Consider the following 27,214-nt stretch of genomic DNA (forward strand, 5'->3'; position numbering starts at 1 on the left):
GACCAACCCGCTGTCTATAAAATTTCCGGTAGCGCCGGAATCCAGCATCAGCATAACTTCATGAACCGCGGACCCCACCACCAAACTAGGATGTAGCACTATGCGGGCCTCATTGGGTGACGTAAGGTCGGATGCCAAAGAGGGAATCTTCATGACTGTCTTCTCTGAAGAACGGGCTTTCTCCTGATTCTCTCCCTCTGTTCCCACACTGGAAATGGTCGCTCTTTTCGGTCTCCCTAAAGGGTTCTGTGTCTTCGGCTTTAAAGGGCATTCCCGCACATAGTGTCCGCGTTTGCCACAATACATGCACAGACCTTGTGCTCGTCTATTTTCCCTTTCTGCGCACGATAGTGGCGCCCTAATCGCGCTAAGCTCCATAGGTTCAGGTCCCCCTTCGCTGGCGGCTGTCTCTTTCTTAACCCCCCTATCCGTGCCTCTATCGTGTATTCGTCCATCTAGGCGCAGCGCTAAACTAACTAAGTCAGCGCACGTTCGGGGTTGCGGATCTATTCTGGCTATCACGTCCTTGAGTTCACAACATAGGCCCTGATAAAAGAGCGACATACGCTTTTCTTCTGGCCATGCTGCCTCAGCGACCAATCGGTTAAAGTGAGTCAGATACGTGACCAACTCCCCCCTCCCTTGGCGCAAGGACAACAGCTCTTTGTCCGCACTGAAGGAAGTGGTTCTTCTATCGAACACGCCTTCAAATGCGGTTCTGAACGCGTCCCAATCCGACAATACTGTATCGTTGTTTCTCACTAGCGGGACCGCCCAGTTAGCTGCATCTCTGCTAAGGTATGAGATAGCAAAGGCCACCCTAGAGTGATTGGTTGGAAATGAGGACGGCCGGCATGAGAAGTGCATCAATAATTGGGTGATAAACACCTGTACCTTATGGGGATCCCCCGTATACCTCTCAGGTGTCGCGAGCGGGATAGGGGGTGCCACTGAAACTTGTATGGGGGGTAGGGCCGCAGTACTAGCATCAAACGGGTTACGTGTCAAGTCAAGTCAAGTCAGAGAATTTATATAGCGCACTACATACCCAGAGGGTCTCAAGGCGCTAAGGAGGGGGGGGAGGATTACTTGTCAAATATCCATGTTTTAAGTTGCTTTCTGAAAGCTAGGTGGTTCTGGGTAAGGCGAAGGTGAGTGGGGAGTGAGTTCCATGTTTTAGCAGCCAGGTAGGAGAAGGATCTGCCTCCCATAGTGGACTTGTTGATGCGAGGTATAGTGGCGAGGGCTTGGCTGGAGGAGCGTAGTTGGCGGGAGGGGGTGTAGAAGGTCAGTCTTGAATTGAGGCATTCTGGTCCGATGTCGTAGAGTGATTTGTGTGCGTGGGTTAGCAGTCGGAAAGTGATTCTCTTATTGACGGGTAGCCAGTGGAGGTCTTTCAGGTGACCAGAGATGTGTTCGTTGCGTGGGATGTCTAATATGATTCTGGCTGAGGCGTTTTGGATTCGTTGGAGTTTCTTTTGAAGTTTAGCGGTGGTGCCTGCGTAGAGGGTGTTTCCGTAGTCCAGTCGGCTCGTGACCAGAGCGTGGGTGACTGTTTTCCTTGTTTCGGTGGGGATCCAGCGAAATGTTTTTTTGAGCATGCGAAGAATGTTGAAGCAGGATGAGGATACGGCGCTGACTTGTCTGTTCATTGAAAGTGAAGAATCCAGGATAACGCCTAGGTTCCGTGCGTGGTCTGTCGGGATGGGTGCTTTTCCAAGGGCTTCCGGCCACCAAGAGTCGTCCCATGCAGAGGGGGATGTACCTAGGATGAGGACTTCTGTTTTATCTGAGTTCAGTTTCAGACGGCTGTGTTTCATCCATTCAGCAACTTCTTTCATTCCTTCGTGTAGGTTAGTTTTGGCGGTGTTGGGGTCCTTGGTGAGAGAAAGGATCAGCTGAGTGTCATCCGCGTAAGAGATGATGTTGAGGTTGTGTTGGCGGGCGATGGTCGCGAGGGGGCTCATGTATACGTTAAAGAGGGTGGGGCTGAGAGAGGATCCTTGTGGTACGCCACAGATGACTTCGGAGGCCTCGGACTTGAATGGTGGAAGGCGGACTCTCTGGGTTCTTCCGGTGAGGAATGAGGTGATCCATTCAAGTGCTTTTCCATGTATTCCGATGTTGCTGAGGCGTTGTAAAAGGGTGCTGTGGCAGACTGTGTCGAATGCTGCAGAGAGGTCGAGGAGGATGAGGGCGACTGTGTCTCCATTGTCCAGTAGAGTTCGAATGTCGTCTGTTGCTGCGATGAGGGCGGTTTCAGTGCTGTGTTTTGCTCGGAAGCCAGATTGTGAGGAGTCGAGGGATTTGTTGGCTTCGAGAAAAGCGGCGAGCTGGTTGTTGACCGCTTTCTCGATGACTTTGGCCGGGAATGGAAGGAGCGAGATGGGGCGGTAATTTTTGAGTTCGGTGGGGTCCGCTGTGGGTTTTTTCAGAAGGGCGGTGAGCTCAGCGTGTTTCCAGTTTTCCGGAAAGGTGGCGGAGTTGAAGGAGCAGTTGATGACGTCTCGGAGGTGCGGTGCTATGACGGAGTCTGCTTTGTTGAAGATGTGGTGAGGGCATGGGTCTGTGGGGGATCCTGAGTGGATGGAGTTCATCAGGCGGATGGTGTCCTCAGTGGAGATTGGGTTCCAGTCGTTAAGGGTGTTCGCGGGGGGAGAGTGTTCAGCAATTGGTTGGGTGGGTTGGGCTTCAGGTTGGTTGTCGAAGCTGTTGTGGATGTCTATCCACTCTCTCACGTAATGCAGCGGTCTCTAATCTAGAAGCAGTCAGTTCCTGTTGCATCAACTCTAAGGCCTGCACGACCCCCTCAAGCGTCGCCATTATGAACAGCACCCAACCAGGAGGAGCGATTATTTGTAGGCGCGTAATTCTGTTGTGCTCCTCTGGCTCCTCAGGATCGGTGTGTTGCTATAAGGGTTCCGCTTCCCGATCGTTCCGAACTCACTTTGAACAACACTGAGTTGCGGTCGGATCGGACAGGGGACAAAGGACGGGATAGGGGACAGCAGGGACAAAGGATCTGTAAAACATAAGCAAACACACATTAGCAACCTGGCCACATTCCTCCTACTATGGCTACACTCAATATATCTCGCTAAAGCCTAGTACCTTAACTGCAGATCCTCTGCAAATAAACATCCAAAAGACTGCACCTCCGTGCATAGACACAAAACTCTGCTGATGAACTGATTACGTCATCAGTCCCAATTGTTTATCCCTCCTGAAAGTTATTGAGCTTAAAAGCTCTACAGCATGTAACAAACAAACGCCCACACGGATCTTTCTCCTTTTGCATGAGTTTCCAAAAAACCAAAAGAATATCACAAAGTCAGATAAAGTAAAGTATTACGTGGGCGCTCCCCCTCTCTGGGGATCAACACGCATTCCCAGGGTTCAATGTCAGGTACCAAATCCCAGCGCTCCTCCTCACCCGGGGATCAACACGCTTAAGTACCGGCAGGTTAACAAGAAAAAAGTCCTCGGTTGATCCCTCGGTTCAAGCTTCACGGTGTAGGCTCAAAGGTCCGTTACATTTGCTCCGTCTCAATAGTTCCAGCTTTCTGACCCCACGCAGCCGCCGGGATCTCACAGCCGACCATACGAAGCTATCACCAGCCACAATGTCCCCGAGAGTAGAGCAGCCGCTCCCTCTCTTACCTGTAGCTGAGTTCTCTGCGACGACCTCACGCTGTTCCTGACTTCTCCGGGTGCTCACCGCAGTAGCGAGCGGAATCGGAAATTTTGCTGCGTGATGCGCCTTTCCTCCTCTCCCAACGTAGAACTCTAGAATCCTGAAGTCGGCGTCTCCTCGCCGACCGGCTGTATTCTCAATAGTCAAAATTACGCGCGCTGCTTCCTGTACACGTATCTCTTAAATCACCTCCTCCTGCCGCTAAGCATTGTGGGACCCGTAGTCCTCTGTTGTTGTTTTGTCCTTTTTCATACTCTAGGCAGGCGCCTCGGCTGGAACCCGACAAAAAAGTGACAAAAAGGAAAACAGTAAACAGTGGCAAAAGGAGAAACAGTCCGAGGCAGAAGAAAAAAGGACGGCAACAATCACAGGCAACCAGGCGAGGACACAGCGGGCAGGGGGACAGCGGCAATAGAAGCAACAATTAGAGGCAGAAAAACAGTAAACAGTGGCAAAAAGGAAAAACGGTAAACAGTGGCATAAAGGAGAGAAAGTCTGAGGCAGAAGAAAAAAGACGGCAACCATCACAGGCAACCAGGCGAGGACACAGCGGGCAGCGGGACAGCGGCACAGGGGGGCCGTGTGGCGGCTGAGGAGGGACCTACCTGGAGACAGGGTCAAAGGTCGCTCCCTTCACCACCGCGCGGCCTCCATATGAGGGGCTATGGAAGGGAGGAGCAGCTGGGAGGCGGGAGCGGGGCGGCGAATAGGGCAGCAGGGGGGCGGGGCACCAGGAGGCAGCGGCGGGAAGCGCGAGGGAAGGGAGCGGGTGGGGGGCAGGGGTGGGGAGGGCACAGGGCACTAGAGGCGACAGTGGCAAAAGAAGCAACAATTAGAGGCAGAAAAACAGTAAACAGTGGCAAAAAGGAAAAACAGTAAACAGTGGCAAAAAGGAGAAACAGTCCGAGGCAGAAGAAAAAAGGACGGCAACAATCAGAGGCAACCAGGTGAGGACACAGCGGGCAGGGGGACAGCGGACCGTGTGGCGGCAGAGGGGGGCGACCTACCTGGAGACAGGGTCAAAGCTCGCTCCGTTCACCACCGCACGGCTTCCATATGAGGGGCTATGGGAGGGAGAAGCAGCAGGGAGGCGGGAGCGGGGCGGCGAATGGGGCACCAGGGGGGCAGGCCGCAGGGAGGCAGCGGCGGGAAGCACGAGGGAGGAGGGCAGGGGGGAGGGCACAGGGCACTAGAGGCGACAGTGGCAAAAGAAGCAACAATTAGATGCAGAAAAACAGTAAACAGTGGCAAAAAGGAAAAATAGTAAACAGTGGCAAAAGGAGAAACAGTCCGAGGCAGAAGAAACAAGCATTACTAATGCAATGGTTTCGCCTTTGGAAAAGTTTGAGCTATTGGCATTGTTAATGACAAATTTTTTATTTATGTGTTGGTTTTCAAAACAGATAAATAAATGGCATTGTCACTTACATTGTTATTAGCTTAATCTCTGCAGTCTCTAGAACTCCATAGCACTCCCTAGTTACTCTACACTCCCTAGCACTGTGCACTCCCTAGCACTCCCTAGCTTCCCTAGTCACTCCGCACATCTTAGCATTGTGCACTCCCTAGCACTCTCTAGTCATTTCCTAGCACTCCTTAGTCACTCCCTAGCACTCTGCACTCCCTAGTACTCTGCACTGTCTAGCACTCTGCACTCTCTAGTCACTCTGCACTCTCTAGTCACTCTGCACTCTCTAGTCACTCTGCACTCCTTAGTCACTCTGCACTCCTTAGTCACTCTGCACTCTCTAGTCACTCTGCACTCTCTAGTCACTCTGCACTCTCTAGTCACTCTGCACTCTCTAGTCACTCTGCACTTCCTAGTCACTATGCACTCCCTAGTCACACATGCACACTTAGAGCCACCCCCCCAGAGCCACACACTCCTCCCAGAGCTACACACACCTCCCCCCAGAGCCACACACACACCACCCCAGAGCCATACACACACCATCCCAGAACACATACACACTTTGAGCTACACATATATATCCAGAGCCACACACATACACACTGATTACAAACACACCCAGAGCCACACCCAGATGCACACACAGAGCTACACATACATACCCAGAGTCACACACACACACACACACACAGAGTTATACATACACCCAGAGTTCCACACACACATACAGAGCCACACACACATACACACCTAGAGCCACATACACACACCCAGAGCCACACAAAGACATACACACACAGAGCCACACACACATACACTTAGAGCCACACACACACACAAACACATCCTGAGCCACACACACTCAGATCCACACACACACACACAGAGCTACACACACATACCTAGAGTCACACACACACACCTAGAGACACACATACACCTAGAGCTACACGCACACATACAGAGAGCCACACACACAAACACACCTAGAGCAACACACACACACACCCAGAGCTCTACAAACACACACACTCAGAGGCACACACATACTTAGAGCGACACACACACACTCATAGCCAGGCATACACATACATCTAGTCAGCGTTACACACACACACACTAATAGCTTTACACACATACACACCCCTCGAGACATACATACCCCAGAGCCACATACACACCTAGAGCCAAACATACAGACACATACACAGAGCCACACAAACGCATATACCCAGAGCCACACACACACGCTTAGAGCCACATACATACTTAGAGCCACACACACACTCATAGCCATACATACAGCAAGAGCGACATACACACCCAGAGCCACACACACACCCAGAGCCACACACACACCCAGAGCCACACACACCCACCCAGAGCCACACACACACTCAGCAGAGCAAGCACAGCGAGGGGACAGGGAAGCAAGCACAGCGAGGGGGCAGGGAACTAAAAGTAAAATACTAAAAATAAAATATTCCATGTCGCAATTAAAGTTACCATCACCCAGTCACTGGTTAATGACTGTAAAAACATCATCATCACCTATATACCGAAGGGAGGAGTAAAGAACCTCAGGATTCCACAAACAATTTTGTTGCACCTCTTCAGTGGGTGATTAGGAATGCAGAAATGGGAAAGAGACCTTCAAGCATTGGTACCAAAAATCTTGCTAAATTAGAGGCTTTGTACTATCTCAAATCATAAAGACCTGCATGCTCGGGGCTAAAGTTACTTGTTCATTAAGACATACTTATCTTTTCTGAAACCATACTTTACAAATCTTTTGTGGTAGTGCATTTCTGACATGGGTTGCCCATTAAGGAAGTACAAGGCTTTTAAGAGGATGTCTTGCCCAGCTGTGCAAGTCACAGATGTCTTCGGAGACACTAAGCTTGTCAAAGATGTAACTGAAGGCAGGCAAGTTTCTTACAGTGAAGTGGATCCACTTGAATAAGCACTGGGCTTCACAAGTAAACCAGTACAACAACCATAGGATGGGGTGAGCAGATCAATGCATGCACAACTTCACCCGTGATTCAACCTGCTGTATGCTTCAAGAGTGGCTGTGTCCACCTAAGTGCTGGGCTTTGACGTCATTGATATCAGCCAACATCAAAGTGGGCACTAAATTGCAGATGTGCATATTAGAGATGCAATTTTTCAGGAAAAGTAGTCACCTCCATGCAGTCTGCTATCCATTAGAAATCCTGCAGTTTGGTGTTTGGAACGAAAGTTGAAGAAATCTAATTGGCAGCCATCATTAGTAGCCACTGCTGGACTGCAATTTAAGATTATGGTTGTAATTTTGTGTTATTTATTTGTTATGTTTATTAACAACGTCCTGGTGTATTGCAATAAGGCCACATATGCAGATATGCACCAGAGCCCCAAGACATTTGCTTTCTTCCTTGAAACAATTAGCATCCCCAAAGGCACTCTATACGATGCCAGCATGAATCAGATAGAATTAAAAAACTGGACCCTGTTACATAAACTGAGCTGCGAGGAGCAATGTATTAAGTTCATAAGACACAGGGGTGTGCCCTATGCATTCGCTGCAATCACTTTATAAACATAGACCGCAACTTTATATATCCCAGGCACCAGCTCTTTGACAGTAGCTCAGTGCATCTGTATGCCGTAACACAACTGCACCCAGTGCAATGCTCTATTACTACATGGAGATCACGTTCTCTTTGTATAGCCTTTGAATAGGGTTTTTACAAATACCAGGTGTCACCTGTGAGACAGCTTCAAGGCGCGTTCATATGCAGTAACACGACAAAGCACCAGTGCCGCACTGACTTTGCACAGGATCATAAGTTGGAACCGATGAGGCAGTAATCATTATCTAAAATTAGATCTGTTCTTAATCATTTTAAAAATAAACTTGTACGCCCTGAACCTTTCGGGGTGTCTCAGAAGGACAGTCTGGACTCAGGCAAGAGCCAGCGGACGCGTTTCACATGTGCCCATCCACCAACCTCATCATCTCATTGGTTGAGAATGTGCTGCACGTGCCACTTCCGGTGCAAAATGGGGACAAGGGGTTGGCCATGGTAGCACACGTTGCAGCCAAGTAAAGACGCAGCGAGCGGAAAAGCCTGTCCCAAATCGACGGTGAGTCAGTGTTTAATTCGTATTTACTGCACCCCGGGTGCAGCTGTGCCACACCCCATCCTCTAGTGGTACACTACCCTCTCCCTGGGTGCGACCGCAACAAGACGGCACAGGCTAACAGTGGGCGCGGTGCAGCTTTTTGGGAAATTGGACACGGGAGTGAGCAAAGCGCTGCGAAGAAAGCAAAGCTTCTGTGTGTGATTTACCACTGCTCTCTGAATTCATACCATTGCAAATGCTGTGGAGTCTAGAAGCAATTAGGACTGTTTTTGAACCAAGATTTGAAGCAGGACCACAATTTTGAGGTTCAAATGTGAAACTCGGAAAAATAATAAAGAGCAAGAACTAACTAGGCCAGTAGTTCGGCTTTTTGCGACAGTGTTCACGCCCACAGACACACAAAACACAATGAAGGGCGGGCTCATGTGCACACAAGCGAATCGCCTATATGCCTACAGCCGTTTTATCGACCTTCAGCAGACGTACACGCATGCACCCATGTACACAGACCAAGAAACATGCAGAACTTCATGCACATGCCCCACAGTGGTACATAACCATAGGAGAGTAGATAATAAAACATATCAAAACACCACACACCAGCCGGAGGCCCAGGTTGATGTTTATAATACCGGAGCACAGGCAAATGTGCACACATTGGAGCCCAGGAGTACGCGCAGCGGGGGGAATTCGTTGATAAACATGCGTGGTGCACAAGGCAATTTACTCACAGAGAGAGCATAGGGAGATGTGTACCGGGAGGGTACTGGAAGACGAGACACGTGGAAGCACAGTGTAATGTACCTAGACTTTTTCTTATCTCCCCATCCCCCCTTGTTGCACTGCCCACGTTCACTACTGCCACTGACTGCACTGAGAATACCAAGCCAGGCTGTGAACAATCAAAGCAAGGGAGCCAAAGTAGTGGTCCGTACCGCCTAGAAAATGTTTCCATTTGCCCTTTCCATATTTTAAAAGTTAGGTAATTCCTCAACAGATTTCCCCATAGAATTGGAACTTCAACTGGTGCATGCCTGGCTACCGCTCTGCAGAGGCCATGGATAGGATGAACACGTATTAAGAGCACATTTAAGACAGTGACTGGCCCTGTCAGAATCTCGCGCTGCCTCCAGCCTCCCCCCAGAGCGCGCAGTGCTGCTGTCATGAACACTAATCCACTCCTGAGTACAAACCCACACTTAAAGAAACTCACTCACCGTTTGCGCTCGCATGAAAAACATAACCTCTGAAACAAAACGCCTGGGAGAAGACACGGTTACGAGAAAGGCAACATATGCCACACACCATGAAGTTAAAGGGCGAAATGTAACAGAGAACGCATCACTGACTCCAATTATCCAAATAATTCTCGCATACGTTGTCAACAAAGAAATATTGTCTCTGCCTGTAGAGTTAAGCAATTGAAAGACAGGGTCAGTTTCAAAGTCTGTTTTAAAATACAGCCGATGCTAACTACCCGCCGCATATAAACCCCCGACTCACACACAGTCACACTCACATTTGTTCTCTTTCTCGTTACCCTCATCTCGCGTTTCACGCTGCCATAAGAGACAGACAATTAGTGTTGTGTAAACAGCGCCAGTCTTGCACTGTTTACACAAAACGAACGAGCTGTCGAAAAGCAGCGGTGTGTGTGTTTGTCAGGGGGAGGATTGTGAAAGGAATCCTAGTCCCCATGCTGGTGAGCCCCACCGCAACACACTGGTACAAATTAACCACTGAATCTACCTCAGGGGAGCACTTGATGATGCGCCTCTGAGGAACACTGAGTGGCGTGCCTCGTGGCGTGCCTCATGGCAGCGCCTGGTGCTGTACATCAAGGCACTGGATGATGTTGTTCAGGGCCATGGGTTGTAGATATTAGCGGCTCTGTGATTTGCAGTGAGGGACAGGGTGAAGTCAGAAGTTGTATGAACACATGTGCAATATAGCACACACTTCGATGTGCTGTAGTCAGGCACACAGGGTGTTATCATAGAGGGCTCAAATTCACCGCATTCTGTACTACAGGCACACGGACAGCGGGAGGGGGGCGGGCAGGCACACGGACAGCGGGAGGGGGGGCGGGAAAGGTCAGCGGGAGGGGGGGTCGGGAACGGGATAAAAACAAAAGGAAACAGAAAAAAGACATTAAGAGCGAAAACGTCAAAATACGTAAACATACAAAGTGAAAACACATTTATAAAGAAGATGCTCCTTACCTGATCGCTTCGTGGGAACTCAAATCTTGCAGCCAACTCCAACAACAAACACTTGTAAAAAGAAGAAAACAGGCCGACTCGAAGAAAAAAAAATAACACACACCCACTGCCGCGATGACGATCAGAAGTGGGTGGAGAGGGAAAAAATCGCGGGAACGCCCACGAATCTGGTCCGGCCTTGACGGACAGATCCGGCTTCCAATGGCTAGCCTCCATTTATGGAGCTAGCCAATGGGAGCCGGGGGACGTTCCTATAGCCCATATTGTAGACATTACATTTCGCCTGCGCGAACTGCTTGCGCAGTAACGCCAGGCGAAACCTAAAAAGGATGGCAACAATCATAGGCAACCAGGCGAGGACACAGCGGGCAGCGGGACAGCGGCACAGGGGGACCGTGTGGCGGCTGAGGTGGGCGACCCACCTGGAGACAGGGTCAAAGGTCGCTGAAATGATAGGTGGAATTAAAAGAATGGATGACAACGTCTGGAGGTGTGAGTGAAGGGTGGATGGAAGATTAATAACGACAGGGTAGATGGATAGAATTGTAAAAGAAGGATGGAATGGTAAAAGGATGGACTGATGCATGAAAAGATGGATTGATGGATGATAGATCAATGGCTAAAAGGATTGAAAGAAGGCTAAAAGGATTGAAAGAAGGCCGAAAGAGAGGAGAGATAAAGGGCTCTCTTCTACGGTGAGCAGAGTTTACTAAATTCACTACCTGATAACACCCGAGGTACAGATCGAAGTGGGGGGAGGGTATTTTCTGGCTACTCCCTTGCACCACAGCATGCCTGAGAACAGTAATCTGAGCCTTAAAAAACTAAAATAAAAAATCATGATCCTATGCACCACAGCATCCCTGGGAACAGTAATCTGAGCCCTAAAAAACGAAAATATAAAAATCATGTTCATTTTTACAATTTTATTAGCATACATGAATATGTTCTGCGGATTACCTGAACAAATCCAAAAGGAAAGTTTTTGTCTGTCTGTCCCTCAGAGCCTTCATGAAAAGCTGCTCGCCAATCTTCAATCATAGCAGGGAAAGTACAGTTATACAAATCCGTGTTTAAATATGTATTTCGTTCGCCTACAAGAAATACCCAGATAAACAAAGATTTAAAAAGAATATTTAGACTGTGATAACTTGATATTCCAGAGGAGAACCTAAATTCATTTGACGTTTTTTGTACAGCATTATCATACCTCGTACGGGGTAGTAAGTGCAGTATAAATACAATTACAGTATGTGAAATAAAACTGCTTCTTAGCGCTATTTTTAGGGATGTGTTGATTATCATCTTAGTTAATAACTAAACAGATGCAAGACGTGTTACATACAACAAAAGCCTAAAGGCAGCAATCCAGGATCCAGTCAACAATACAACGAATACATGATAAAATAATTCAAGGTCAGAGTCAATACGAGTACTATTTAGCATAAAGGTTTATCAACATTTTACTGCATTTATATAGTGCTTCATGCCGCTGCTGAGACACCGAAAAGCATTCGCACATGGATACCAAACATTTCTGCCGCGGGATGCTTGGTGCAAAACGTGTTCAGCTGCAGGGTGCAAAAAACACACAAAGAAACTACCGGTCTAGGAACAGCGAGACAAGGACCGACAAAGTGGCCAATGTGTCTGGGTCAAAGAAAATACCTATTCACAACATAAAGGAATCCCATCAGCCCACCGTATTATTATGTTTCTTATATAGCGCCTGAATCGACCCCCGAAGGGGTATCTCCACGCTTGCCTTGGGAACCCGTCCTGGCTTTTCCCTGTGAGATAGCCCCTACAGGGCATCCCCAAGGTGAAAGCCAGGCATCCCGCCGCGGGGGGCCGTTGTGGAGATTTAAGCAAGCTTAATGCCCAGAGTTGCAGAGTGTGAACCCATGATTAGGTCAGGCACCGAAGCGAGAATTATCGAGTCCATGGACATTTGAGCTCAAGACCCTGCCGCGTCGGGAATTGAACCCTGGTCCCGGGTCTGACCTCTGCTTCAGGGTTTGCCTGCTCTAACCAGTGAGCCACACTTCTCCACATAGTGGCCAGTCTCATCATCTGGGATTGTCTCTTGGTTGCAAAGCTAATTCAACCGAAAGTGCTAGATGTAAAAACTAAACTTGGTTCAAAACCCAGTGATCGGTAGAGCCAAAACTTTGTTTCTTTAAGAGTGGTGCAAATCACCATCACCACTCTTAAAGAAACAAAGTTTTGGCTCTACCGATCACTGGGTTTTAAACCAAGCTTAGCCACTACGGTGGGCTGATGGTATTCCTTTATTTTGTGTGCTTTTTCAGATTTTAGCGTGGGGATAGAATACTGCCTGGTCTTTAAATATTAATCCCTAGGACCCTTTGTAAAGAATGTGTTATTTTATTTTGAACTGCAGTGTGCCCCATGTGGATTCGGTTAGGTTTCCTGCATGTCACTAGAGTGGTCCTATCTTGTCCTACGTTATATCTCTTAGGCATATATTAATGGAAATGGAAAGACCGATAGAACACGTGCACTTCACAATAACTGATTGCTCAATGCACAAACGCATTAACGCTGCACAAACTTGCTGGCTGGAGGCTGTTTGACACTTGCCTGCAACACTCGTCTGGGTGCCTGACGCTGCTGGTCTCCCCTGCCGCCGCCGCTAGTTCCATCGCGGGGGCCGCAGTGGGGGGAGACTACAGCTCCCAGACTGCTTTGCAACACACGCATACTTCCGCCAGAGAGCGCGCCCGGAGGCGCATAAACATCGTAAGCTCCCACTGAGGAGAGGGGGGCATAAACTCTGCACAAACTTGCTGGCTGGAGGCTGTTGGACACTTGCCTGCAACACTCGTCTGGGTGCCTGACGCTGCTGGTCTCCCCTGCCGCTAGTTCCATAGCGGGGGCCGCAGTGGGGGGAGACTACAGCTCCCAGACTGCTTTGCAACACACGCCCACTTCCGCCGGAGAGCGCGCCCGGAAGCGCATAAACATCGTAAGCTCCCTCCACGTCGCGGACCCCGGGCAAAGGGCGGGCCCTCTACGGCCCTCAGAAGCCAGAGGAGGCTGGGCTGGGCCACCCCCCTAAGCACCGTTTAACGGACAGCCGTGAGGAGAACACCCCTACTAAAGGTATTTGTTTAGTACGCCTATAACATTGCAGCACGATTAATTTTCTGTCAGATTCCAGTTTTTCGTTTTGTTCGGCGGGGAAAATATCCCTTAAACTGTTCAAGCAGCATATACACAGAAATGAGGAAGGTGGCCAAAAACACCAGGATGCCCACGCTACGATCAAACACCACCATGGCAATCGAGACCAGCATCTTTAGTGACCATAACCCCCTGGTTATGAAACTAAAATGCCTAGACTGCAAGAAACAATCAAGCAGAGCAGATGTAATAGAAAAGGCGGTAGACCAGGGGAGGAGGCTTAGGTGGGCTAAGATAGATGGTGATAAATTCTATAGGAGCCTCGTAACAGCAGGGCGAAATGCCATAAACATATGCCTTGATCAAAGCAATGAGGGAGTGGTGGTGGTCAGTGCATTTGAAGAAATAGCACGTTTGGTAGATGGCCTATTAAAGACCCCAAAAAGAGGTAAAATAGACGCCACATCCCACTGGTTTGATCAAGACTCTATTAAGGCACATAAAGATCTTAAACATAGCCTTAAACAGCACGCTAGGGATAACTCGAGAATAGCTCATTATATACTGAAATATAAAAAGGCCCTGAAATCCCGTAGGGAAAACCTTCAAACACAAGCTTGGGAGGACTTAAGGGAGGCGGCAGAAAGAGGAGACGTGGCTGGGTTCTGGAAAGTCATAAATAAACCATGCTTTCAGGACCCTAGTGGACCACAAATACTGAACACCATCTTACCAGAACAATGGCATAACCATTTCCAGAGCCTGTATAATCATACAGGGAAAATAACTCATGATGAAGGACAGAGGTCAAATCTGACTGCACAACTAGATTTTTCCCTGGCAGAAGTAAAACTGGCTATCCTAGGGCTAACTAAAAATAAAGCACCAGGACCTGACGGTATACCCCCTGATCTCTATCTGAGTAATATAGCATTGTGGGCTCCCATTCTCACGAGGGTCTTGAACGAGGCAAATGTGGCAGGGTTGCCCCGCTCTTGGTCCTCAGCGACAATTGTTCCAATCTATAAAAAAGGGAATCGGGATGACCCCCAATGTTATCGTCCTATATCCCTTATTGACGTGACGGTGAAGGTGTTGGGTTGTGCTATCTTAAACCGCCTTAGATGTTTAATATGGGTTCAGGGAGGGAAGATCAACTACCGATCAGTGCCTGAACTTAAACCTTTTGACGGCTAAGTACACCATCGTCAGTAAGGGGGCAATTCATCTAGGGTTTATGGACCTTTCAGCGGCATTCGACCGCGTAAACAGAGAAAAACTGTGGTCATCGATGATAAGCTTGGGGGTGGAACAAGAGCTAGTCGACACCCTGAAGGCCTTACACTGGAACACATCAGCAACGGTCCGATATAACCAAGATGGAAGTAAGACAGAACCATTCTCATGTACAAGTGGAGTGCGGCAAGGCTGCATTTTAGCGCCTTTTTTATTCTCTTTGTATATCAATAACCTGGACAAAGAGTTATCCAAACTGAGAGTGGATTCTCCCCAAATAGGTCATCGCCCAGTGCCTGTCCTACTTTATGCGGACGACGCGGTGTTCTTAGCTAGAACACCGCGGGGCCTCCAGAAGTTGATAGATGGATTTGTTAACTTTATGGCCACACTTGACCTGTCAGGCAAATTGGAAAAATCCTACGTGATGACAGTTGGTGCAAGTGCAAAAAAGAAATTTGTATATAAGATAGGCTCTCATAAAATTGGCCAGGTCCAGTCCTTTTCGTATTTAGGCGTCCTATTTAATGAACAATTAGACTTCAGATCCCTGCTGGAAAAACACGCAGCAAAACTGGTGGCATCAACAGGGGCCAAAATGGGCTATGGAAGAAGACTAGGCAGATCGTCGCCGGAACAAGTACTTAATCTGTATAGGTCCATATGCTGTGCTAAAGCAGCCTATGGGTCAGAAGTGTGGGGTTTTATAAACAAGCATTCGCACCAGATTCAGGCAGAGGAAAATAAGTTTTTTAAAAGGCTATTGAAAGTGCCACAAAGTACTCCATCCTACATCACACATGAAGAACTGGGAGAGCCCTATATGGAAGACCGAATAAAGATCAGGCCGCTTTTAGCCTGGATTAAAATCTGGACCAACTCAGAGGCTGGCCTTAGCAGGCAAATCATCAAAGACTGTCTGAACCGGGACAGAGGGGGCCATATCCCCTGGATAAAGTACGTAAAAGACTACCTGGAGGCAATCTGCTGCAAAAACTTCTTTACCGCACCGGAAACCCTAAATGCCCAGAATAAGTCGCTGGTTAAAAAACTATACGGTGAATGGAGATCCACGAATAGGGCTGTTCCAGAAAAAAATAAAACCACAGTTTATGTGTACAGCCTGCTGAAAAAGTCTTATGGAATGGAACCGTACCTTGCCGTGATGTACAATGCACAGGACAGATTTTATATGACCCGTTTCAGACTGAATATGTTACATCACCTACTCTCAGTCCCCTCTGGATTTACTCTACTAGTGGAGTCGAAGGGTACCTGCGGCAGCGACAGTAGGTCTCCGCAGGATACCCTTCACTTTGTTTTGTTATGTTCTTTTTATTCAGCCCCCAGACGAAAATTTCTAGTAGGGATCCTCAAAAGAGCCTAAATCAGACAGGCGAAAGCAGCTTTACTGTTTTTGCAAGAAGCCTCGGATCCATATACATTGCTTTGTACAATAAGTTTTATTAAGGTGGCGATGAGGCTAAGGAACACAAGAGAAGCAAATAACTGTAATGCCCCGTAACCAGAAACTATTATTAGAAATTTCTCGATATGAATGTAATGTCCTTTAGCTCTCTTTTTAAAATTATTTTAATGTGTTTTTTAAACGTTTTTTAAATGAAATTTTATATATACTTTTATGGTATCTTTTTAAGTGTCGAATAAAGAAATTTGAAATTGACTGCTCGATGACTTGAGCAGGTAGCTACACAATCCACTCATGTGTAACTTATGAGTAGTCTGTGGCGTGCACTGAATACAGGCAGTCACAGAAGAAGCTCTATATAATTGTACAGAGTGAGTAGTGACTGATGCACTGAATACAGCCAGCCATGGTTAATGATCTCGAGTTCACCAGCAGAGAGAAGCAGTGACCTATGGGAGGTCACTGGTTGCAGGCAGCCAGAGTACAGCTTATAGGGTCCTGAAACAAAAGGAGTGTAGCCCATTGGCATTGATGGGATGCAAGCAGGCTTAACAAAAGGCCTATTGGGTCAACCCAGGGGTGGACCACAGCACGCACTGGTTACAGATGGCAAGCACTGGAGGGTATGGGTCCACCATGAGAGCAACAATGGAGCGGTCTAGGGGATGCACTAGATAGAGTTGGATATCATAAATGCCCTAGAAAGAAAGTCAAACAGAAGCAACAGAGGAGCAGTCCACACCATGCAGTGGATGCAGCAGCCATTAGAACTGATCTAAACAGTCATTTCAGGAGCAACCAAGAGAAACATAAATAATTGCAAAGGAGAAATGAAGACAGAGTTAGTACTCTTTGGCTAACAAGACGAGGAAATGGGGCTATTTTGCTGGCATGGACGGTGGTAATAGAACATTTTTCAGAGTGGGGTACTGACTTGCATCTTTAGCTTCATTCACATGGAAATGGTCTTGTTTGTGTAACCCACGTGTGTAGAAAGCTGTACATGGAGTGTGGCTCTGGCCACAGAGGAATATATTGTGATTACATGTACCAGAGTGGAACCTAAGATGGATGGCGGGAAAGAGCCCCAGGCAGCAATGTGAACTGAAGGGATTCTCCCCAGTACCTCGGAAGTCCTTCGACATGTGCAAGCCATGAGGGTGCTGAGGGTAGGTGACAGTGTCCCCTTTTGTGGTGTAGGGAAAACAGTTGCTCTCCACACGCTTCATCCTTTCCCAGAAGTAACAGCCACACTAGGTTAAGTGGTGGTTAAATGGAGAAACCTCTCCCTCTTTCTGCCTTTATTTTGGGTCTTTCCTAAAAGGAGACTCCCACTCAACCCTTTCTTCCTGCTGACACGGCAAGACAAAGGCCAGTCTTTGAACAAAGCAAGCACTCTCTGTACCTATCCCAGAAGAAGACATGAGGAATAAGCTAACTCAGACTGCAGCCACATAGTCTAAGTATGAGAGAAACTATTAGCCAGAGTGCTAATATTTCATTAGCTGAAGCCAGGGCTCTCATTGCAGTGGATACCAAACATCTGCCAGGTTTGGGGCTGGAGGCTGCCAACCTCCCTTCACCAGGTACTGGAACAGAAATGTTCTGCAACTTGCCAAGAAAAGTGCTGCCTGAGGCCTGCCTTGTAGAAAGGAGCTGAGCGACAGTTGAGGGCGTACCCATGCATGAAGATGCGGTTTTGAAAAAATAGGACTGCTAGACGCTACAGCAGACAGTTGGAGCGCAGTCCGTCCAGGCAAGGATCTGCGCTGCCCGACGGAGGGACTTGTGACCCAAGGACATGCTCAGAAGCTGAAGGACCTGTGAAGGCTCGGCATTCACGGAGATCATCCTCCAATGTTCTTGTCACCCCTATAATGAGCTAAAGTGCCTATGACTGTGTCGCACCTGAAGAACCGTGACCACCCTTCAGTGATCACAGAAGCACAAAGGGCCTAGAGAAGATGGGCACTACTGCAAGATTGAATTCTACATCGGTGGATCTCCCGGACCTCTTTTAGATCACTGCTGCGACTTAGAGTGTGGGTTATCCTCACTTCGTTAATGGTGGTTAGGTCTAACTTGACAGCACAAAGGTTTGCCAGGTCTATGTGATCAAACTGGAAAAGAGATTTCAGGAGTACTATAGAGAGGGGTTGTGGCTCTATCCATATGTTGGTGGACAGGATTACGTGTTTCGATTGGGCAGAAATTGTGTGCTTCCACAGGAAAATGTTGTACCGTCCAAGAACTGTAATCATTTGTCAGTCAAGTTGCAGTGGCTAGAGCTCTTTAACACGCCTAACTATTGTTTTATGATAGAGCTTGACCTTTAGTTCGAACACATGCCACTGCAATGCTATATGTTGCTTAGATAATTATTGATTGATTGATTGATTGAAAGCTTTATTTCGATATATAAAAACATATCATAAAAGCAATACATTACAACAATACTAAAAACAATTTGACAATACACAGAGTAAAAATCCTGCAGAATCAATAGTGGCATTAAAAACGTGTATTATTAGCCAAAAAATAAAAGCCGGTACAGGCAGAAAACACATTACTGGGTCAACAGTTTCTTTGCAGTTCTTATTCGCCAAGCCCAGCCCAGGAATTTTGCCATACAGCAGGCAAAGAAGGGTCGGGCATCTGTACGCAATATGCGTAAGGCTTCCAAATGTGATCTAGTGCCCAAGCTCCTACATAAAGGTTTCAACCATCTCGACCTGGGCACCGCATAAGCATAGCACTGAAACAACAGGTGGGCAACGGACTCAACCCTTGAGTCACAGAAGGGGCAATAAGGTATAGTTTGAAGTGGTGGTTTCCAGGTGGAAGTTAACAACCCTAAGGGAAGTGATCCCACCCTAAATTTAAAGTACAATGCTCTGTTGCCCGAGTTATGAATTAAGTCCAGATAAGGTTCTCTGTAGGGGAGCTCCTTAACTAAGAGAAAGTGAGCAACAGATTTACAATGCCTAGGATTGCACATTCTCTCGTTGTCCACCCATAACCAATAATCCTTCTTTAGCATTTGTTTAGAAGGTGCTGTTCTGTTAACCCAAGCGTCTCCTAACCCCAACTCATAGAGAAGCCGCTTAACCTCCCTGAGCCAGGTTACCTTATGCCAGCCCGATAGGGATAGGAGTTCGCTTAGGGCATCTGCATAGCTACACAGTTCCGGGACGTTCCATATCCTGGCCCATAATAAAAGGGGACGTAGCCTTGCTTGCTCACATATTGGGCGTGTGCCAGCATCTAGCAAGAGGGGTATTGTAGGGGTGCTGTGGGGTAACCTCATGAGATCTTTGTGGAAGTTATTTTCGAGGTGAGTTAAGGTGTCAACTCTCTGTACGCCCCACAGTTCCGCACCATACAATGCTGCACTTACCACCCTTGCCCTGTAGATGTCCAATAGTGCCCCGATAGGTTTTAAAGATGAGGCAAGTTGTTCTTTAAGCAGAGCACCTGCAACCCTCTTATGGGTCAGAAACACCTTTTGGTGGTGTGCCTTCCAACTCATAGTGTCGCAGAGTCGGATACCCAGGTAGTCAAATTCTTTGACTCTTTCGAGTGGAACAGAGTCTAAAGCAGGAGGGACAACAGATTTCCTGGGGGGGTTAAGGACAAGGAATTTGGTCTTGCTTATGTTTATAGACAGGCCCTTGGCATCACAAAAGGCCTTAAAGCTAGAGAGCAACTTTTGGATGCCTACTGGTGATTTTGAGATTAGAAGGGTGTCATCCGCAAATAGGAGCGTCTGAACTTTCCTACCAGCCAGGGAAGGTGCATCTGATGGATGTTGAAGAAGATGCTCCACCAATCCGTTAACGTAAAGAGAAAACAGAGTGGGGGCAAGCACACACCCCTGGCGGACGCCCCTATCTACAGGGATACGATAAGTTTTTTCCCCCTGGGCACCCCATCTAATCTGAGCAAAGTTGCATTCATGGAACTTTATAAGCAAAGCCAATAAATAAGGGGGTAGACCCAACCCGTCGAGGACACTCCACAATTGGGCTCGTGGGACCAGGTCGAAGGCAGAACCCAGCACAACCACTTTCCAATACATCATTAAGAGGCGAAATGTCTGCTCGATGGTGCCTGTCCCTGTTCTAAAACCTGCTTGGAAATCTGACAAGATCTGGTTTTCTTCAGCCCACTGCAAGATCCTACCTAGTACCACTTTGCCCGCAACCTTTTGTGTTGAGTCAAGCAAACTAATAGGGCGATAGTTGGCTGGGTCGTCCCGGCAGCCTTTCTTAAAAATAGGGCCGACCTCAGCGCCCCTCCATGAGTCAGGGAGAGAACCTCCCAGCAAGGCCTCATTTAAGAGTGAAGCAATTAATCTGCTCCACAATAATGGGTATTTCTTCACCAAGTCACCCGGAATCCCATCAGGGCCAGCAGCCTTGTTGGTTACAATACACCTGATTGCCCTTTCAACTTCCTCGCTGGAGAAGGGGCAGTCATTAATTGAAATAACAGCTGGGGGACTGGCCAGGAGACACAAGCTTGGTTGAGGTGCCCCCAATGGAGCAGAATAAAGCTTGGAGAAGTGGGCAAACCAGACATCACCAGGGATATTACAGGTTAGCTGTAGATCAAGAGGCTTGTCCCTAGCTCTCAGCAGATCCCAAAACCCCTTGGAGTCTTTCCTAGTGCTTGCCTCCACTAACTCCCACCAAAAACTGTATTCATGAGCCTCCTTAGCCTCAGCCATAGTTTTTTTGTAAAGTTTCCTCGCAATTCTGATATTAGCTGGGTCCTTGTTCTTCACTGCGGAGATGAGTTCCCCCTTAGCAGCCCGACATTTGGAGGAATACCACTTGTCTCTTGCCTTAGAAGCACCTTTCACTACAACCCTCGCACTGGATTGCGGAATAGTAAACAGTTCACTTAATGCCACAATAGTTTCTGTGAATAACGGTAAAACAACTTGGCTGATGACACTTAAGATATCAAGTTGCGGCCCCACCACTGACATGATGGTCCCTGCTTGCGCCATCCTTTCTTCATCCGCTGCTGCTTTTGCCCATTTTAGGTGCCTGCCACAGTTTGAAGGTACAAGTTCATGGGAGGTTTTCCACTTGTGGGCCAACTTGGCTAGGTTCCCAACCTGCCAAGGCGGAGTGAGGGTTAAGGAAAGAGGGTTATGGTCACTATCACAAGACGCTATGACCTCCATGTCTTGATGGAATGACCAAAGATTATAATTCAACATGATATAGTCAATTCTGGAGGTGTGACCCGTCCTGTTATAAGTATGCGCACCCATAGAATCCGATTTGGATCGTCCATTTGTTGGTCTCAGGTCGTGTTCCATGCAGAGTGCATTGATGTCTATCGCACTCTGAGTCCATTTGGGAATCGGGTCTAGGGTCAGGATGGGGATACCTCTCCTTGTATCCTCTTCCATAGTGTCCAGAATGTCCTCCCTAGCCAGTGGCTCAAAACAGCAGTTGAAATCGCCTGCAAGGAGAACATAGGAATCGATACTGCAGGCAGCTAAATCACTGCTTAATCCTGTGGAGGGTAACGATGATGCCCCACCCCTGACCCCCTCAGATATAGATTAAAGACTTCTAAGTTCTTTCCCCCTTGGCAGTGTATAGTTATCCTCTGAAGATCAAGAGAATGAGTGATCCTTTGACTTACACTTAAACCTAGTGCAATACTGACCCATATAAGAAGGCCGCCAGACGGGCGACCTTTGCATCCCTGTTGTTGGGAAGCTGGGACAAAGTAGGTTGTGAAGCCTACTCTGTGCCTGGGTTATAGGCACCAGGTTTCCTGCAAAATACAGATGTTATAAGGGTCCAAAAAAGCGTTCCATTCAGGGATTTCAAAGTTACGGGCAAGCCCTGCCACATTCCAGCTTAAGATCTTCAGCAGAGGCTCACCTGATGTAAACCGCCTTGGAGAATTGACAGGTGTAGCCGAATTAGGCACAGGGTCTGCCACCCCTACAGCCGCTCTGTATAGCCTTTGCGGTGGCTCAGCCTGCTGTTGGTTAGGAGCCATTGCTGCACCGGCCAGCTTCCTATCTGCACCAGTCAGCATCCTATCTGTTGGGACAATCTGAATAGGTGACAAGGGAATCATACGGGGTGAGACTAGCCGTTCGACTACGTCTTGAGAATCTAAGGTGCATGAAGTGTTCGATCCCCCATCTATAGGCAAAGTGTGTAATGTTCCTTCTGGAACTGGGGGGCTAGAAACTGAAGGTTCAACCAGCAAGGGGGAAGATTCTTTGAACCCTAGGGCCTGCAGTGAAGGTGCTTTTTTCGCTGCATGAGAAGCAAGTTGCCATGGAAGTCAATCTACCTCCTCAAGACCGCCATACCTATTGGAGGTTGGGAGGCCTTTCCAGTGTAAGGGGAAATCTTTGTAGTTGTTGGGGTGGCTCTTCCATGTATGGTGGTGTACCAGTGACCAATCATCATCCTGGGTAAGTCTGGGACGTGGTGGATAAAAGAAGGACAAAGGCCTAGGTATGACAAGAGAGCCTTCGCTGGTGGGCCAAGAGCAAATGTGGTGTGCCGTGTGTGGGTCCTCAAAGGTCACCACTACACAATCCCCGGGACTGGTTTTCCTTGTGGGACCCACCCAGGGAATTCTACGTACCATCAGGACTCTGCTTCTCCGGCCATTGGGAATTGGTCTATTCACATTCAGCCAATGCATTATCTTGTTCTTCAGAGACCAGTGGTTCTCGTGTTGACCATTTCCAATCTGGGGGACGCCCGTCAACACAACCACATAATCATTGGCCTCTGGAGGAAGATCAATGTAGCCCCCTCTAAAATTATTCTTAACAGGAGGGCCTTGGGTTGGATGGTAAGCCACTTCACTGGGAGGGGGTCTAAGAGGGACGCCTACGTTAGGATTAACTGATGGTTGTGGAATGGGGAGCTTGAGAGCCTTAGGTTTGGGGGCGGCGGAAGTTTGGTCCACACCCACGGTCCGCGGTTTGGGAACCGGCCGTGCAGAAGTTGGTACTGGGGCAGGAGGTTGCGGGGCTTGTAATGTTGGGACTAGTGATGATGGGCCAGCTACAGGGAAACCCTGTTTTTCTAGACTTCTCAGGCCGAGAGTGGCCAGGGCAATAATACTCTTTTCCATCTCGAGCAAGTTGTTTTCAATGCGTCAGAGTCTAAGGTTGAGGGGGGAAAGAAGTTTCTTAAGAGTTTCCCAGACTAGACCTATGAATTCCCCTTCATTCTTTTCCAGACCCTCTACATGTAAGCCCTCATCCTCTGCAGTGATAGTGGAGGAAGCAGTGGGTGTCCCCTCTTCCCCTCCCACCCTTTGTAGCTGTTCACTGGGGGTACACTCTCCTTTTGGGTTGGGTACCGAAACACTAGTCAATTTCAGATGTTGTGCTACCGCAATTTTTGCCTTCTTGCGAGAGTAAGCAGACCGGGAGTTGCGTTTTCTTTTAGGATGTTTGCCATTAGTGATATTACACCTAGGTGAGTTAGAAATTACCGGGGTGGGGGGGTTAGAAGTAGCAGCCAGCTTGAGAGAAACAGCTGGTAGGTTCGCTTCGTCTGTCTTGGTTGGTGGCTCCGAGGCCGGGGAAAGGGGAGGAAGAATCAGGATCTGGTGAACATCAGCCTGCGTGACTACACAATGGGGAATGGCTGGACGCTCCGGGGTAACCACGGTGGCTATGTGGCCTAGGGAAGATTTTTTAGAAATTGCGATGACCTGGGACAATCTTCTTGCGGCTGCATGTTCCAGGGAGACACGAGACTGAAGTTTAGAGATTTCTTGGTCTATAGCTAGGTTGGTACGGGTAATGAAATCATCCATGGGGCCATTAATTGGTGGGCCGCCCTTGACAGCCTTGCTCCGAGTTAACCTGGTGCACATAACTTTAGCTACACAAGGGCAACCGCCAAGCCTAGTAGTGGAGTTTGGACGATAGAATGATTTGCCTATTTAGACTCAGTAGATGAAATATCGGGGGAAAGGCTAAAGAGGGTAGCCCAGTCCAGTCCTCTCTGTCCTCGAACTTTGCCCCGGGCTGCGTCCCGCGCTGCGGGAGAACAAACACTGTTTATAGTCGTTGGAAAGGGCGGGGGTGCGGACCGGAAGGTGGGCTCGGTCTCGCAGGGACACCTGGGTCAGGTAGTCCCTGCACGCTCGCAGCCCTGTAGCGTTGCTGGTCCCGAGGTCCGACCAGGCGTGCCCCCACAGGAAACAGGCAGAGTCAGCACAGGTCCCACGGCGAGCCTCAAAGTGCAATTGCGGCAGGTAAGCGCTAGTCCAGCAATGCGCTTGGCTTTGGCAGCAAACAAGTGTCCCAAGGGTCCAGGGCTTGACCAGTTGCTTTTAACGGCCCTCCGATGGGTGGGGGGCGGAGCTACAGGGAGAGCGGACCGGAAGGTGGGCTCGGTCTCGCAGGGACACCTGGGTCAGGTAGTCCCTGCACGCTCGCAGCCCTGTAGCGTTGCTGGTCCCGAGGTCCGACCAGGCGTGCCCCCACAGGAAACAGGCAGAGTCAGCACAGGTCCCACGGCGAGCCTCAAAGTGCAATTGCGGCAGGTAAGCGCTAGTCCAGCAATGCGCTTGGCTTTGGCAGCAAACAAGTGTCCCAAGGGTCCAGGGCTTGACCAGTTGCTTTTAACGGCCCTCCGATGGGTGGGGGGCGGAGCTACAGGGAGAGCGGACCGGAAGGTGGGCTCGGTCTCGCAGGGACACCTGGGTCAGGTAGTCCCTGCACGCTCGCAGCCCTGTAGCGTTGCTGGTCCCGAGGTCCGACCAGGCGTGCCCCCACAGGAAACAGGCAGAGTCAGCACAGGTCCCACGGCGAGCCTCAAAGTGCAAGTGCGGCAGGTAAGCGCTAGTCCAGCAATGTGCTTGGCTTTGGCAGCAAACAAGCGTCATATAATTATGGTGTTTGTTCATAGCTGGAAGTAGCACAGATGGGAGGAAGGAAGTCAGTTTAAATGTGTTGCTGCTTTGCAGTCCCAGCCAACTATACCCTTCCCCTTCCCTTATCCACTACAGCGATACCTTAACTTGACACTCCTTGAGAGAATTGTGTTTTTCTTTCTGATTCCTTGTTTTAAGACTTATATGCTGGAGAGACTACATTTGAAGCTCCGTTACTCCCAGATTTTAATGTAATCATTAATTGTAATTTATTACTTTTTTAACAATGACAGTACTAATATTATATTTCATTTACTTCAAATGTAATATTTTATATATTAAATTAATTAATTTAATCTCTTTTAAAAAAGTTAAAATTTGTGCAAGTACATCCCGCTCTTTTTTATTTGCATTTGCTTAAACCTGACTGTATCCCTTTTGTGGCCGGCTTCCTGAAATGTACAATGAACTACACAACATTTTTGGATTTTTAAAGTCACAGTGTTTTAATGGTTTTCATTAATGGTCATTATGGTCTTCCTCTCTTCTTTGTGTTAATGTTGTCACTAAATCACCATCATCGTTGTTATCCAGTGTAACAGGTATACTGTACCTAAAACCAGTGAATGTGTTGTATTTTAAAGTGTAACTTTTATGGTTTTTATCAAAGATTACCGAATAAAGTATTTTAATTTGAATTTGAATTAATTAATTTAAATCGACTGCAGTTTTTAAATTACTCTTCTCTCAACCTTAAAAAACCCTAACTGTCTCTTAAAGCGACTATTCCTTATTCCAACGAACTCCTTGCTACCGATTAATGCTACCTATCCTTGAACCACAAATATTAGTGTGAAATTAATTAGCACCAGCGTTTTGCTAGTGCTATGGTACTAAAAGGCAGGGAATGCAAAACTTTTTACCTAATGCACAAATAGCATTAAATGCACTAAACACCACTGTGAGAAGTTGGCCTGGTATATGGTGTTCACTATTGTAGTGAGCACCTTGCACCAGTCCAAATGACCCTTATGGTGATTGGTTGTAAGTCTAAGTTGCGTTGTAATAGTAGGTAGTTGTAAAAGATGTGTTGTAACAGGTGTATACCACCTTATATACCAGCTATCCTAGTGTTAGCATGGACAAAAGCAGTCTTAGGCTAAACTTAAGAGGGCATGTGAAGCTAGCAGTTTTACCATATGCATTCCATTTAAATACCAAATGAAAGGACACCACACAAGTTATATATTACAAAATATATGTATTTATTTCTAGAATAATCCCCTTAACTCTTTATGAGCACAGGAGCACAAGCGTTCAACAAAGAACACAGTATAACATACATTAAGCTGCACAATTATGGATAGGCCGGGTGGCCACTCAAACCATATATTAAGAAAGTGGTATAAGTACCACGTCACGAACAATGAACAGGCCTAGGGCCTTGGGAATCGCTGGGCCTACACTGGACTAACGAAGGTTAGGTCGGGAGAGGCCCACAGGATACGGGTGCAGAGCCTATAGGCAACCGCGTTTACCATACAAGTCAATGATGCATAAAAATCTGAAAGTTATAGGTTTCAGAGACTTACGACTGGTCTAGAACTTAGCCACTTGAAACTAGGACACTAGAGGTGTAAACCACTACAGGAGCACCGGAGTTAGATGCTGCAGGCGGCCAGGAGAGAAGAGTCCGATTGGATCCAAGGGTGGATCGAAGATGTAGAGTACCTGAAAGCAGAGGGGACAATGTTCAAGTCACTAGCCAGTGACCAGCGAGGAACCAGGAAGGAATCAGGCGATGCCGGGTTGCAATCAGGCGATGTCGAGGTGTTTGTCTCCGCTGCCACGTGGACCAGGAAGGATCAAGGATGACCAGCTGGTGAACACGAGCTGTCGGCGGTGTCGGTACTCGATTCGGAGTCACCAAGCCTTGGCAACGGCAACCCACGCAGGATGCGAAGATGTCTTCTTAATCGGACCGGGAAGGTCAGATCGATGGCTCCTTTTCAGGGGAGCTGGGGCCGGTCTGGAGCAATCAGACCAACAGTGTAGTT

General features: G+C 48.1%; 1 protein-coding gene across 2 annotated transcripts in view; it reads right to left on the reverse strand.

Moving 5' to 3' along the window:
• Nucleotides 1-27,214, reverse strand: part of LOC147668346 (sialate O-acetylesterase-like) — a 615,033-nt gene that overhangs the window by 131,718 nt on the left and 456,101 nt on the right. For both annotated transcript variants that reach the window (XM_086948579.1, XM_086948580.1), the window contains exon 8: nucleotides 11,417-11,550. In XM_086948579.1, coding sequence (XP_086804705.1) covers nucleotides 11,417-11,550 — 134 coding nt within the window. The remainder of the gene's footprint in view (nucleotides 1-11,416; nucleotides 11,551-27,214) is intronic.

Source organism: Lissotriton vulgaris, unplaced genomic scaffold (genome assembly GCF_964263255.1).
Source record: "Lissotriton vulgaris unplaced genomic scaffold, aLisVul1.2 SCAFFOLD_1016, whole genome shotgun sequence".
NCBI classification, from domain to species: Eukaryota; Metazoa; Chordata; class Amphibia; order Caudata; family Salamandridae; genus Lissotriton; species Lissotriton vulgaris.